At 39.8% G+C, this 16,799-nt stretch overlaps 1 protein-coding gene across 7 annotated transcripts in view; it reads right to left on the reverse strand.

The window, feature by feature from the left end:
* The window catches only part of LOC121269735 (dixin-like), a 129,914-nt gene that overhangs the window by 24,723 nt on the left and 88,392 nt on the right, over positions 1-16,799 (reverse strand). For all 7 annotated transcript variants that reach the window (XR_005941399.1, XM_041174605.1, XM_041174606.1 and 4 more), the window contains 4 exons: positions 8,803-8,912; positions 5,870-6,021; positions 4,365-4,454; positions 4,202-4,255 (listed from right to left, as the gene is read on the reverse strand). Coding sequence is in view for 6 of the 7 variants with exons in the window: in XM_041174605.1 (XP_041030539.1) it covers positions 4,202-4,255; positions 4,365-4,454; positions 5,870-6,021; positions 8,803-8,912 (406 nt within the window). In the remaining variant the exon portion in view is untranslated. The remainder of the gene's footprint in view (positions 1-4,201; positions 4,256-4,364; positions 4,455-5,869; positions 6,022-8,802; positions 8,913-16,799) is intronic.

Below are 16,799 nucleotides of genomic sequence, written 5' to 3' on the forward strand. Positions count from 1 at the left end.
GGGTTGGAGATAGAAGCGGGCCGTCCGAGGTTGGGTGACTATCAGGTTGGAAGTTGTGGGAGGAAGATCTCCAGAGGAGATGAGGTCAGTGACAGTCCTGGAAACAAAAACATCCCACTCTGCAGTTATTTTGGCGATGCTGTCAAACTACCTGAGAAATCATGCTGTGCGATATCAGCAACGTATACAGCGAATGGTCGAACACTTAGTTAAAACAACCAACAGAAGAATTTCACGTGAAAATGTTAAGCGTTTGTACAATAATATCACAGAATAAACTCTAGGAATGTATCAGATTACATTTTATTTTCTGAAATCAATGTGTACGCACTATTATATGGTTATAAAGAGTCAAATTCCCCTTTTGAGAAATTGCATAAGCTCTGTGATGAGTATTAATTGCTTCAATATGACAGGCTCAGTGGTCTTCTGTGCTATATCATTCTAAAATCCTATGAAATTCATTACTCCCATTGCCACAATTCAAAGAAAATATTTTTCCCTTCACATAAAAGGCACTTTTGTTACAAAAGTTATGCTGCAGGCAAGAAATGTGTTATGTACTTGATCCTGTTGACAAACCAACTTTTTGAGAACACAGCGTTCATGTGATAGCATGCTGCTGAGGAGTCAGTGTGACTGTATCACTAAGCAAGCAAGCTCCTATTCATTAGTACAATCATTGTCAATTTTTGAATACTGTTTCCACTGTCAATGCTGCTTGCTGTTATTTATACATTTGTAGATACTGACCCAAATTACTGAATAATTTGTACAGTTAGAGTCCTATAATTTGATTCTAGAAGTGTGCTGTTAAGGCTGGTGATATCATGGTCTGAAGTACAAAACCCTGAATTGAATTAATGGCATTTTCAAATAGATTGTGCCCTATAATTGAGGAGAAAACGTAATTTCTGATATTGCTAAACATGACGTTTACGGTTCCGTTTTTACATAAAATTACCTTGGGCATCTGTAAATGGCGAGTGCTTTGCAACTGAATGGGGGCCCTGTGGTATTAAATTACACAATACTGCAGCCTCTGTATGTGCTGGCCATCAACTTATGTCATTGCCACCAGTGATAACAAACTATTACTATTTAACATATCTTGCTCCTCCTTCAGGTACCATGCCCTGAGGGGGCATTGGCGATCACTGGATTGGCCCATGATTATGCTTGGCAAAGTACTCAATGGTTTTCCATTGCCCTCTGCAGTTTGGCTAACCAGGGAGCTCTCCCACTCTTACCACCTGCCATTAGACAAATTGGATTTACAATCTTACAATCAACCTGTTTGGCCACGTTATGAATGCACCTTTCGTGGCCATCAAGTGCTCAAGTAGAACTTGAACCTGGAACTTCTGGCCGAGAGGTAGGAACGCTGCTACTGCACCACAAGACCTCCCTTTTAACCAATCATAAGCCCTCATAATCTTAAAGAACTCATATCAGTTCACCATTCATATGAAGAAAGTTCTAACTTCGCTCAAGTTTTCATAATTATAGCCTAGGATTCCTGATGATATCCCAGAGAATTTATGCACCACCCTTTCCACTACTTTTTTAACTTTCCTGTAATGGGATGCACAATGCCAAATACAAGACTCTGAATGCAGCTTAACTAAGGAATAAGTTCAACATTACTTTATGGCTTTTGTATTCACTATGTATGAAACCAATTATTCTTTTGCCCTTTTTATGGTTTTACCTACTTGTATTGTCATACTTAATGGCCTGCTAACTGCACAGCAAAGTCCCTCTGTTCCTCAGCTCCAATTAAAATCTTACCATATTTTCAGGTGCCTTTTCTTTCCCTGTTCTCATTTCCGGAATATTATGCAAAATTAGAAGGAAAACTAAATAACATGAATTGCTCGCCTACCGAAAGTGTATTTTTGATGGAAGTAGAGTTCTAATCTAGCACAGTTTTTGAGCTATCTCTCTGGGATTATCCATCCAGGAGAAGAAAAGTAGGCCAGCCTTCATAACTGATCATCTTTTTGGGTCAACCTAACTGAAGTTATCAAAACCAGTAAGTTACAAACCTGGATGATCAAATGGCTGTATGAAATAATGTACAAACAATGGGGATTATGGGATGGAATTGATTGTGATTGACCAAAATGGACTGTAGTGTTATAGACCATCATCCTGAAATTTCCTTTTTTAAATTGCCAAAGATCAAGAGGAAGTCAGCTCCTAATTGTTAATCAGTGCCTGCCTACTATAAGCTATGTTCAGGGCCATTCAATAGTTTTAGGCCCCTTAATTGAATATGCAAAGGGTCTTATGCCTTTATTTTACCTACATTAATATTCTGTTATTGTGGGTTTATCTCAGGATTTGTTGGCTTCTTACTCTATTAGAAATCTTACAGGAGGAAATGATCTTTCGTTAAAAAACCTTTATTTACGTGCTAACTATTTAGAATGGTTAAAAGTGATAAGACGTAGCTGAAGCTGCTCTCTGAGATGCTTCAAACTCATCTCATCTCTGTGAGTGACATCACTGAGACACAGCTCCTTACTGCTCAGCAGCTTTCATTAGAGTTAACCCTTTACTCTACAAATATGACAGGAAGGAAGCTTGAGGAAAGATCCCTCTGCTCAGCTTTACCCCAAAAGAGCAGATACCCCAAATATTAATGGGAAGCTAACAAATGACAGAGCAAGAAGGTGATCCTTCTGTGCTGCAGCATATTAATATTCAGCTTTGTTGTGCCACTATATGACCAATGCATTTTTATAAAATAAGAGTACTTGATCCATTTTCCTCCCTCACTCATAAGAATACGATGCAACATCAGATTATAGTGGAGGTTTGTCTTTAGTGTCTGTTTTGCTTGCAAACAAGAGATTTCAAATGAACAGGAGTCTTGCATTGTCTATAACACTGTTGTTCAATCCGTTAGCCACTAACCTCATGCAGCTAATGGGGAACCCAATTTTCATCTTATCATTTCACTAACAAATGAACAAAAAAAGTTATGCACACGCAATGGCAGTACAAATATGAATATTGAGCTTATATTCCCAGTGAAGTACATTTTACTTGTATTGTGCGAGAGTATATAAGGAGTTGGTGTCATCATTGCCACACGTGTTTCTACTGAACAACACTGGTTTAAATGATTCTTTTGTCTAAACTTTCAAATCTGTCCTGGTAGCCTGATAAACCTATGAACACAAATGTCATCCGAATCCAATCTTATGCTGTCATTTAGCACTGGGCTTTTTAATCAGGCAAGTTCCCCCATTGTAAGAAGGGACTGCTAGAGAGACCCATCACCCTGATATTTATGAGAAGAAGGGGAGGGATATGGGGAGGAATTCTGGATGGAAAACCTGGAAGGTATTCATTACAGGACATCTTTTACATTTGTTCTGCAGGTTTTCCACCTGGCAACCAGCCAGATTGATAGGCTGGCTTTCTGACGGATCTGAAAGCCTGCGGCATGAGGCTGCAGCCAACACACAGAGATAAGGTAGGGAGGGAGTGAGACATTGCATCTGGGATTGCGGGGAACCAGACTGTGGTTGCAGCAAGGGGCAGGAAGAAACATGGTTGCAGCAGAGGGTGGGGTGGTGAGTGAAGGGGGAAAAAGACCATGGAGGGGATATCAAGAGGAGTCGGTGATTGTAGAGTTGGAAGCAGATAAGCTTGTAATGCCAGGTGAAACACCGCTACTTCTCTTGGTGCAGTAAATGTACTTACTTTATGAATTTGGTCCTTCTTGTCTTTAAACTTGCCTGCTTTCTCAAAGCCTGGGGAACCTGGCCGAAATGAGTTAAAAATAAATGGAAGCATGCAGCCTCCTTAAAATCTTTTACTATGTGTCCCACCTCCTGAAAATGGATTAGTTGTTGGCCCTATGCCCCACACCCGCCTATGCCATTCCCATCTCCATTAAAAGTAAATATAAATGAGTTGTGATGGTGTATAAAAGTTTGAGAATTTTTAACTTCTTACCTGACCGAAAGCCACCTATTCACCCACATTTCAGGAACCAGTCACAACGTCCCACTCCAGAAACAAGTACTGCATAATTTTCAACTATACACTTTAACAATGGCCCATGGCACAAATTACATCACAAAAAGCTTTTTACTTTCTTGGTTAAAGGAAATAGCACAACAATATACAGAGGCATCAAACTTAAATGCTTTGAAGTAGTACAAACAGTAGCCATTCTTTGTACCTTCATCTCTTTGCATTCATCCATGCTTAGGTCTAGACGACTCTTGATAATCACCTGAGCAATACAAGAATTTACCGTCAGTAGTTTCTTCAAGCACATAAAGAAAGCAAAGCTAGACAGCTCAAATACTCTGCTGTGTAAAAAGCTGTAAAACAGCACATACAAGTTGTTCTTCTGCGTTTGCTCCTTGCTCGCACAGTGGAAACGATCCCTCCTGTTCGTCTTCAGGAAGTGAACCATTCAATAGTAGGCCCTGGCAACAAACGCAGCAGATATAAAACATGGTATCATGTAACAAAATGCTCAAGACACTCGGGTTTATACAACAATTACTACACAATTAGAGTCTGTTCACATTAGGAAGCACTCACAGGGCTAGCAATATTAAATGCAATTTTTTGTAACATAATACGAGTAAAGTGAATAATTCTTATGCCACAAAAGACTATGGTGAAAATTATTCAATATTGATCAGAATTGATTTAAGTCTGCCTTTCTGTAAAACAAAGCCAATTCAAGGATTTATTGATATTTAGAATCCAATAAAATAAACACCCCTACCTGCCAGGCACGGTTGAATGTTATTGTTCTATTGCTTACTTTTCCATGCAAAAATGTGATATTGAAAACCATATATTTGCATATGCAACATTACAAAGGGCACAGTTCTCCATCTATTGATAAATGGCACAGACAAGGGGGCAAAGACATGTGCAATCATCTGCAAATAACAGGAATATGCTTTTGAGCAGGGGCATTTGAATATGAGGCCCTAATGTAGTTCTGTCCACTGCCTGGATCTATACTCAAAATGGAGAACCTCTTGGACAACTAAGGACAAGAGTATAGTAAGAAGTTTCAATTTTACGAGTGTCAAGTTTTTGGCTGCTATCTCAACAACCCTTTTATCAAAAAAGAAAATCTTGCGAGTCAAGATAACTGTGTTCCATCTTCAAAGTGTCACTTAGACTTGGATTTGGGTCCAAACAGCAAGCTATTGAAACCCAGAGGGCAGGGAGAAGTGGCAGGAAACACAGGGTAACATAAAATTAATTTGCTGCTACCACTTGCTTAGATGTAACGCTTTGTTTCAAGGCAATGACCTTTCATCAGAATTGACAGTCAGAACAATTCTGATAAAAGGTCATCAACCTGAAATGTTAACTCTGCTTCTCTCACCAGATGCCAGAATTGCTGAGTATTGCCAGCATTATCTGTTTTTATTTCAGATGTTCAACATCTGCAGTATTTTATTTTTGTAGATGTAAGTCCACGTTTTTTCAATTTGTTCATGGGACATAGGTAACATGAGCAAGCCCACATTTATTATTCATGCCTAGCTGCCCTGCGAAGGTGGCAGTGATGGTGGCAAGACAACCAAGTGGCTTGCTACATTGAAGAAATGTTATTAACAATCAATCATTATGGTGAGCTGAAGTCACATAAAGACCAGGCCAAATAGGACTGGCATGTTCCCTTCCAGCAGAAGCGTTAATTTTATTTTCACAAATTGTGTGATGGTACTATACCTATATCCTGCTGTAACCGGATATGCAATTATTGTGTTTTTTAATCACTATTTTGGCCTTCAAAAAGCAGAAATCATTTTAAAGCAGCTATAACTAGATAGCTTTTTTTAAAAAAATGTAGCTAAATAAAACGTCATACTTGTAAGATGGAAATCATCTTTCTGGCTTCTTCCATTTCCTTCCCCAACTGGTCTTGTTGATCGAGTAATTGATCCTCCCAAAGACTTTGCTTGTCATTCAGTTGGGATTTGCCAGAACTCATGGACATCCATGCTGATTGAACATTGTCTTCTGACGGGCAGAAATATTTGAATAGAATATTTTTCTATTGCAATCTCAGCTATTGAAATGAAGATCCTTCATTTGCAAATAATAGTATATTTAAAAATATTTTTAAAGCAGTTTTCCTAGAATACTTTTAGTTACATTTATGTTCCTGTTCTTCCTAAATTAAAATCCAGATTCTAAGTAATTAAGTCTCCAGGAGCATAAGACAAAACAAAAAGTTACCAGTTGAAGTACAGCTTTGACAAAGTCATTTTGGATTATGGGCTTGAATTGGATCAGTGCTCAGTATCCCACTGAAACTGTATCAGATATTCATAGTTGAGTGCAGCTGAGTAGGGAAGTGCACAGGCATTCAATATTTCACTCACAATCTATGTGTCCTGTGCTTCTAATACTGCAACGATTGTCAGCTTTATTCAAAGAAAAATGCTTTAAAAACATTCTCAAAATCACCTCCAACATCATGAATGCACTGTCACCTGCTGAAAGCAAATTAAGATTTCTCGGGGCTTATATATATCACTACTTGAACAGATTGTTTTTCATTTGCATTTATATTAGTCCCTTAATTAACATCAATAAAGATGTTTAATTAGTCATTTATCTCATTGCTGTTTTTGTGCACATTTTGGTTGCTGAATTTTCCTAATTTTACCAGTGACCACATTTCATTAACTATGAAATGCTTTGAGGTTGTGAAAGGCACTATATAAATGTAAGTTCATGCCTTTTCTTCTTCGACCCACTTGTTCTTCAATACTATTACTCTGTTACCAAACGCTGTCTACATTTCCCATTTTATTTTGTCATCCTTAATTTCAAAAGTTGTCCCTTAGTCCTAGAATCTTGAGCTCAACAACAAGCGTCGCTGAATCATCATTTCTTAATTGCCCACTTCTAGCTATCAAAATACATTCACGTTTGATTACCCATATGCAGCACCGCAATCAACTCATATGAGATTATGCATATTTAATATATACATACACTAAATGATCTTTCAGTTTCTTAAAATTGCATGTATAAAGAGTTCTATGTATTGTGTAAGCATTGCAATGATGAATCATGTAAAGATAAATTATCTAAGAGGTATTAGCCAAGCAATTATCAGGGTTTGACTTTAGAAGAATTAACACAATCTTATTTGTGACCATCTGGATTTGTTACTGATCTGCTATCCATGTATTTAGGAAATTTCTTTTATACTAATTCTGAGGGGACTTGCATGTCTAGAGTCAATTTTTTATGATGGTAAATTCTGCATTTGATTACAAAATAATAGCAGAGTTTTACAGCCCCTCCCGCTGCCAGGATTTTCCAGTCCCCCCACAGTCAATGGACTTTCCCTCGCTTGTTGACAGGGCCCTAAAATTCGGCCTAGTGTCATCCATTTTGGCAAATATCCCAAGAACATTTTGAATGAGCAAGTTACTTATCTATAGAACAGCATGGTCCATACTGTTATGTAGCCTGCAACCACAAGATCATAATCATAGAATTTGACAGCACTGAATGAGGCCAGTCCCATCACACCTGTGCCAGCATTCTGGAAAGCTATCCACTTCAGTTCCTTTCTCCTAACTGTTCACCATACCCTTCTTAATTTTTCTTTTTCAACTCTATCTTTTTCATGGACTCTGCTGCCGCCACTGTCCTAACCGAGTAAAAATTATTTTGCTTAAGGTCACCCTTTGTTCTTTTGGTAATCATCTTAAATTTACGTCTTCAAGTCATGAACTCACTGATCAGCTTTCCCCAATTTATTTTTTATCAAACTCTCGCGTAGTTATGAACACCTCTGTAAAATAGCTCCTCTTACCTGCTTCTCCTCAAATCTAAAGCTCTCAACGCTGGTATCATTTCTGTGCCACAGTTAGTGGTCTTGCAATCTTTCATCACTCCTCTAATAAGTATGTTGATTTTTTTTCTGGTGTAAGGATTCATGTCTAGCACCTCACTTATTAAGTCACTATCATCCATGTGGAAGCCTGACAAGGGGTTGGTGTTACAGTAAAACCTAAATCCGTCCTCACCAGATATCTAGACACAAGTCACTCCCTGCAGGTGTCACCGGTTAATTGATCATGAATGATTTTCCCTTCCCTAACCCAGGGGTGCTGAGGCTAATTGTAGTGTCTACTTCTATTTTAGCTGAGCTAACAAAGCCCAGACTAAGGATTTTATCTGGTCCTATTCTGTTCTCATTAATTTGTTGAGCGATTCTTAATACAACTGCTCAAGTCATGTGTCCTAAGTCATGTTGTAAACACAGCGCATACACACTCTTGCATGTAATTGCTGCATACATTGTGGGGATATTTGTTGAGAAGTCAATGCTATGTTGTAAAAAAATTAATGAATACTTCAACCTCCCCAATGGAACAGCTACTCATTGGATAAATTCAGTTAACCACTGAGGGAACCTGGGAATTCTTCCATATCATCTGTCTCTTGCCTAAGGCTCCAGCAGCTAATGCTCCATCACAGCTATCTGAATTAATACTGTGTAACAGGCTTATACTTTCTTACTTCATTTTTTTTTTTCAATTGCAGCCTGGATTTTGATCATCTAAGTTCCACAGGATACAAATCTGAAATAAAATTTCATCTTGCCAGCAGTGTAAAACAGGTGTTAGGACATAAAGTATACATTATATGCCGTGCCTGATATTCTGTTCCAACTGACTTCAGTGGAACTGAATATCAGTAAGGGCGCATTGCTGGTTGCCAATGCAAGACCATTTTGTCATGAGTATAAGCTTGCAAGTTAGAAGTTCAACTTACCAGGCCTGGTTTCCCATTCCTCTTTTTGGGAAGATAATTCCAATGTTTCATCCAGCTGACTTGTAGTAGACTCTGGCTTTGCACTGTTTGTTGGACTCTCTGAACTGACACTGAAAAAAAAGTCAAAGCTCTTGAAGACGCTGTTCACTGATGTTGACTGATGTGGAAAAAAGGCATCATAATCCAGCAGAAATATAAAACTGTTCACTGTATTTAGTCATATGTATTATAAGATGACAGGATTTCAACATTAAGTACATCAAGGTACAATAGTAAAAAGAAGGAATTCTCTTGAGTTTATCTCATTATTGAGGCCAATATAAGGCATTAAACTAAGATTTCCAAGACTAATGGCACCTACACTCTGCTCAATTTCAAAACTATACTGAAGCCATGGCCCTACTTACTGTTGGATCAAGAATCTCTTCATTTATATTTTTCAGGATTTTTAGTTGCTAATATTTAAAACATTTTTTCACTTTCATGATCACTCTTTTATTATGTAAATTGTTCCAGGAACTGTTAACATCCCTCCCCCTTAAAAAGATTTTCACTCATTTCTCTCCCACTAGAATAAAGTTCCAATAGCACCTGCAATACTCCATTCAGGAGCCATTTTTCCCAACAGTGTGTGTGTCAGTTATGTGCTCATGCTAACTTCACATTTGAGGCTGACCCTACACTCACCCAATGTCTATTTGGTATCCATGGTTTATCCTCTTCCAACCGAGATCAACTAACAGCACAATCATCAAAACTGTGTTCTTTGTAGTCTGGCTCAGCGAAACATGGCATTATACCTTTATCCACTGAGCCACAGGAGTGATGGCAATATCTGTTTAACTAAAAGAAGCTGACACTACCTTAAGAGGCACAAGTGTGAAAAAGGGAAAGAAAGGCCAAAATTTAACAAAATCAATATGGTAGTTTTAATTTTTCTCCTCCCATCACAACAGTATCAATGGCATTGATTCTTTAATACAGTGTAGTTCCACAGGAACAAGTTACTCAACAGGTCTTAGCTCAAAGAGCCATTACTTATTTGCTTGTTTTTACATTGAGTCAGGTGGGCTATGTTATCAGAGGTAGGCGGGGGAAGAAAACTAAAGCTCTGCAAAAGCCTGGCCTCACCTGACATCCAATTGCACACTTTCAGCACAAATTATGTGTATCAAGAACCCAAAAACACATCTATACAAGTTAGAAGGTCACAGTTTCATTCTTTGGTCCCCATTTCAATCTCTGGTCTGTGCTAAGTGACCTGACCTCAACCACGAAGAAATAAAAGTGCTACAATTTATTCTAAAGCCCGTGGGTTAGGGTGGGAAAAATCAGCTAGAGTCCCCACTTCTGAATATTATGCAGTGATTGCAAATGAATTATGTATAAAGGTAAGGGCAAGCTCTGAGTGAAATGCCCCAAGACAGAACATCCAGATACTCATTGTGTAGGCTCACGCACTTTTGGTAGAATCTTGTGGGGGTGGCAGGGGTCTTGGTTGCTGGCTTGAGGACCGGCAACAGCCCATGTCACTATTTTCGGGAAGGCGCACCACATCTTCTACCAATAATTAAAAGGCCAGTGGCAGGCCATCTCCCTGGGATTGGAAGCCTCACCCACTGAGAACTGCCAGCCAAGCAGAGGGCTAACAGTTCCATTGTGAGGTGATGGCTGCAGCTTGTTGAACACCCACCCGAGGCCTCAGATCGATGAAAGACTCAGGCCAGAGGTGAGTGATGGGGGGGGGGGGGGGGGGGGGGGGGGGGGGGGGGCGGCGGCACAGGGTTGGGGTCGCAGGGGAAGGGTGGGGAGAGGGGTTGGCAGGAAGGGTGGGGGAGGATGGCTCTTAGCATCCCCTCCCCCTTCCCTATGCCTCATCACTTGATCTGGTACCGTGCCTTTGAACAAGAGACCCCCTTCACCCCCACCCCACAAGCAAAGACATCAAGATTTGCTTGTCATGCTCCCTCCATTATAAGAACCCATCATCCGCCGCTGGGTTAATATTAGGGGCAGCAGGGAAGGCTCTTAAGTGTCCCATAGGATTAAACCCACCACATTGAGAAATAACAGCTGAGGACCAATGGCAGAAGAAAACATTCACCAGACACCATTCTCTCATTATAGATCCCATTGTTCATCCACCGGGTTTTGACCTTCCACAGCGACAGCTGGCCCTTTCAAATTGTTTCCAGACCGGCCAAGACCTCTGTGCAGCTAACCAACCTTAGTGGGATCACCAAGATCATCCAGGCTACAGCTCTGGTGCAGTCCAAACAATGAGTGCTCGCTGACTAAACTTGAAGGCAGGCTTAAAGAACTCCATCTAGCCACTGACAAGGCTTTTGCTTGGCCCTGTGACCATGCATATGCTAAATAAATAAATACCAAAATACCAAACAAGATTCTCCCCTTTAGGGGGAGTATCAGACTTCAAAAAGCCTCAATAATTGTATGTCATGAGGAATCAATACTTTCAAGAGAGGACAATTGGACAAATATGATATAAAAGACACTCAAAGATAAATTGTTCCTTAATGTTGTATGGTGCTAATGTTACTGAACTACTAACATAAGGCCTAAACTAATCATCCAGGGGACAGTTTAAGAATTTTAATTTGGCATTTTTTGAAATCTGAAATTAAAACACAGTTATCTGTAAAAGTGATCATGAAACTGTTGGACTGAATCCCACTGGTTCATTAATGGCCTTTGCAGATGGAAACCTGCAGTTCTTACCTGATCTGGCTTATATATGATTCCAGTCCCCCATTAATGTTGTTGACTCTGAAATGGCCTAACTAGCCACTCAGTTGTGTTGAACTATAGAGGCTCACGAAGAAGGCCCACCACCTTACTTCCAATGCAATTAGGGATGGCAATAAATGACAGCCTTACCAACGTGACCAAATAGAGAATGTTTTGAAATACAAATATCAAATATTTTAAATCCAATATCTTGTGATATTGCATAAACCCTACTTCATGCAAACAGTTACTTGCTATGATTGGTGGTACTATAAGATTTTCCATAGACATTTGGCTCACAAACTGTGGAAAGAGTTTTACAGCAAAAACAGTCAAAACAACAATGTTACAAGGCGACTTTTTTTTCAGCACAGTACTACATGGTTTGGAATCTTTGGCAGTGAAATCTGTTTGAAGTTCACTTTTATATTATTAAACAGTTTTAAATACAAACTTTAGTTTTCCGACTATCCTCTGATTTTCAGCATGGTTTTAAATCAAAAAGAATAATTTAATGAGTTTAATCACCGCTCCTTGAAAAAAATGCAAAGATCTGATTTTTATGAAATAAAAAATTTGGCCTATGGGAGTAGCATGCTCAGAGCTACAATTTCCCACACTGAAAGTTCCCAACAATGATTGTTGATGGGGACAGGGTAACATTTATTATTGAGGTTCTCAGGCACGGACCGTGGAACAAGCAAGTTTGTGGGTTGATTGATTTCTTTTCTTTCAAGCTTTCTTATGTTCTTGCACATTGACATGGAAAATTGAAGGGCAAGTCAGCTGATGCCTGTGCTACATATGCCTTAAGGACCAGTAATAAAGAGTATTCAGAATAAATAAATAATATTCATGTCAGATCCCTTAGAAAGGCATATTGTTTGAAACAGGGGTGCCAAAAATAGTAGAAGAGAGAAAAATGGGAAAGTAAGAAAAGGAAAAAAATGAAATGTAGAAAATGTACTTCTTATTTAGTGATGGAAATTAGAGGTAGCTGGCTAATTGGCTCAAGATATCTATATAAACACATACAAACTGCCTTGTTTTAAAAATACTTGGGTTAACAATGAAATGGGATTTGGAACCAATTCAGTGATTAATTTTCTACTGATATCAAGAAGCCAAAATCACAATTTCCATTATTGTGGAATTGATTTTTTGCCATTTTCTACAGAATTCAAAATTTTCTCTAAAGAAAAAAGGAAATACATAAACATGGACAATATATAACAACACTGTAATTTTAATTTAAATCTCTTGTAATTCTCCACACTTTTCCTTTGTTTCCATGCCAACTTCTTTATTTGGGAGGCGTGACCCTGTAAACGTCTCACTGGATACAGACTATGACATTCCTTCTTAATGTTCCTGTGTGATGTGGGAAAAGGAATTATCCTCTCACACAGAGCCTTCCAACAAAAAGTAAAAGTGGCAAACTCCCTAAATCATTAACATACTAAAGCAACATAACTTCAAACCAGAACTAAATTTGATTTTTTTCCCCCCAGTTGAGAATTCAGCTCTAACTTTTGACTTGCTTCTACATTTCAACTTGGCTTGTATCTGCCTTATAATTCTATGGATTTGTTTTTTTTTTATTTTTCAACATTGGACAGAATAGCTGACAACATTTCAATGAAGCACTCAGGACAACAGCTTCTTTGAGTTGGTTGCCCACATTTATGCACCTAAAACAGGGTCCTTTACCCCAGCAGCAACATTGCAGATCCACAAAAGTTCTACCACTAAGATAAGGAAGTGGTTTTTACAATGTAAACATGAGGAGTTGGGATGGGCACTGGCACAGCAGACATACGGTAGAAGAGGAAATTCCGGAAATGCACAGCAGATAGCATCTGAAATAGGAACTTAAATGAGACTCCTGTGATATAACAGAGCTATTCTTGAAGGATGTTACTGAACCTAAATCTTGATTTGTGTCAGTGAATGGGTTAGAAATTTTGCACCTAATGCAAAAATGTAAAGAACAGAAAAAGATGATATTTCAGACATTCCCAAATAACAGCAAAATTCAAATCTCATTCTAGATCAAAGTTATGTTCCATTGTGTATGTTAACGATTTAGGAGAGTTTCCCCATGTTATTTTCTGTTATAGGGCAGGAAGACTATAGACAGGAATTTTTCCTCGTCGAGTGGGTGAGCCTGAGAGCAGCTGCAAAACCGACCACTGCCCACGATTTCACGTTGGCTGGCCAATTAACGACCAGCCAGCGTGAAAGGCATGCTTAGAGCCTCAGTGCTGCTGGGGTGGGGGCGGGAGGAGCGCGAGCACTGAAGAGTGTGCATGCGCAGCTGGTGCGCACAGAACTGCCTCAGGGAGCTGAAGATTTTCAACATTACAAATAAAGAATTGAAAAATAAGGAAAACCTGTCCCCTCAGGCAACTCTGTCACATGGGCAGGGACATGTTAAATATGAGTCTTAAAAGTTTTTTTAAATCAGAGGTTGAAACCTCATCCAGCCCATGGATGAGGTTTCGCAAAAAGTGCAAAGGCCGTTTGGCCTATTCACCCGCAAGGTTGGACGAGCAGGGAACAATTTAATTAATTGTCGGCGGGCGCGCTGCCGACTCCTGCACGCGCCCGCCGGCCGAAATATCGCGCGATGACGTCAGGACACTCGCCCAACATCATCGTGCGCTACTTCATGCTCATGCATGTCAGGCGTGCAGTCGCTCGCTGAGCTGAAAATCCTGGCCTATGTGTGAGAGTATAATTCTGTTCTCCCATATCATTCACTGGCATAATACAAATGTGAAGAGTATATGGTGGGAGGAAGGGCTAATGAGCCATCCATTTTTTTTAAAGAGGTGAATCAACCTTTTATTTTACATTGCACTTTTAGACTGGTGAGTTATATAATTCTTTTGCAAAAATGAATGTTACGGATATTCCCAAAATGGCTGAAAATTTGCAGTCTATTATAAATGATCAGTGGACACATACATAAATCATTTGTGTTTGTGGGGTGTATTAGGGGCAGAGTGGGTAGTGAGAGGGATGGCAGTTCAAATGGCTCAAAGTGGTTTGCATTGACTTAATATTATCAGCTCTGAAGACTAGGATCAAATATTGTCATTTCACTTCTAAGATCTATATTCAAATCAAACTGATCACATTAAAGTGTCCTCTCTACTGGTTGCATTTCAATAGTTTAAGCTGAGCTCTTAATCACCACAAGACCACCGAACAACACTGCCTATAACTTAAAACTAACCAACAACTTACACTGAAAAGTTACAAGGGAGGGATTTGTGTGGGAAATACCAGGCTAGTGAAGTAAATAATCCATGCTCTTTTGCGGCTAGAGTGATGGTATATTTCTGAGGCAGAGTAGAAGGAAATTCATGCTGGACTTGGAGTTGCCAAAATTGGGGGAGGGGGAGGGTGTATTTAATTCCTTGGTGAGCATCAAAAAGGCCCAAATCAGCAATGTTGGAACCATCTATGAAACCAAGTACAACAGAAAATATAACAGGCTGCATTTGTAAAAGGAATGTTTTTAAAACTGCCAGTTTTGGATAGTCAACTGCAGTGATGCAATTTCCTTTTCAGAGAGTACAAGAAATATCATGGTTATTTTATTCAAGAAAGACTGCTTGAGAAATAGATCAGAAACTACTGGCTTCCGGCCGACAGTTTGTTGATGATGATGATGATGATATATAGATTTTTTTTTGAGATGCAAAACAAAAGTTACTTTTTCAAGCAATAACAAAACTCCTGAGGCCTAACTGATAATCTTTTGTGATCCCAGCCTCGGCAACAGCAGGAAAATCTGTCAGGTTCAGTGACCCATTTAACAAACGCCTCGAGTCTTCAATGAACTAATCTGAGTATGTGTAGGTCTGGGGATGAAATAGCAACCTCAGTCTGGCTGCCAGAGCCCCTGCAGAGGCCATGCAGCTATAGATAAATACAGAAGAAACCTCAATGTAAAAAAATCCTGGAGCCTATCATCTCTACAGAAACAATGAAATCCTAGAATGAAGAAAAAGGATTGTGTTACACACAACTTTTAATATAATGTGGAGAAGAGCAAACTACTTACTAAGAGTCCATTTTATATATTTTTATCTACATTTCCCCTCCCACTTCAATCATCCTTTAGGTACCATGCACCATGCGCCAGTATGGTTAACACAGCAAGTATTCAAGCTGTTCCTAAGATTTTTGCCAAAGTAATCTTGGTAATCAACCATGAAGTACAATGGGGCAGCTCAGGGTAGCTTATCTGTGAATCCTCCTTTTGTGGAGAAGCGTTTCTACTTTGACATAAAACTTCAATCTTATGTTCTTAAATAAGATTAAAGAGAAAAGTTCACTGTACTCTAAAGTTCACTGGCTACCAAATTCGAGATATTGGGGGGAAATTCAACAGCCCGGCACCCAATTTTTGGGGGTAAAATAAGTCAGAGGGATCAATTTTGGGTCATGACCTTTTGGGCCCAATCTCCCCATATGTACACCTGAAGCATCTCAGCTGCCAAATTGAAAACCGATGGCTTCTGGGTGTGTGCGCACCTGGCTGAAACAGATATTAGGTGCCATATGCTCCTCCTGGCTCCATAAAAATAATGTGGGTTGCTGCCAGCCAGCACTTCGCCACTATCCCAGGGCCTACTGGCAGCTGGCTGAGAGCTGGTGGAAATTTAGAAGGCCTTGACCAGAAAGCGGCATGAATGCTCCATTGGCAGCCACAGCCTCCCTATTTCACTGAAACGAGGCCAGGTGCCTAATTTGGCTTGAGCCTCTTGCTGACATCCTAGAGCAGAAATTCAGAACGTGCGACTCATTTCCTGCCAGAAACCAAAGGGATTCAAATTTCTCTCCCGTTGACTCAAAACTGCACTCACTACGGAACATTTGTGAACAAAAACATATTGTGGGGAAATTTTAACTTTTGGGCCAGGATTTTCCATACCCGCTGGTACCAGGCATGTATGGTGGCGTGAGCGGACAATATGGCCAGAAGGCCAAAAATGAGTTTCACGACGTCATGAAGCTATTTTGCGATCGTCCGCTCCACCCACCAATAGCGGGCTGCGTTCCCTGCCATCAGATATCGGGAACCTCATTGTAATATGTCAGCATATCATTATAAAGCCAGCCCGCTGGACTCATCCCACCCTGCTCAATCGTTCACCCTCGCAGTCATCAGCGCCAGGCTACACAGACAGTTCCACATCGCTTTTAGGGCAGCTCACAGGTAGGTCTCTACTTAC

This window comes from Carcharodon carcharias, chromosome 25 (assembly GCF_017639515.1).
Source record: "Carcharodon carcharias isolate sCarCar2 chromosome 25, sCarCar2.pri, whole genome shotgun sequence".
Classification (NCBI taxonomy): Eukaryota; Metazoa; Chordata; class Chondrichthyes; order Lamniformes; family Lamnidae; genus Carcharodon; species Carcharodon carcharias.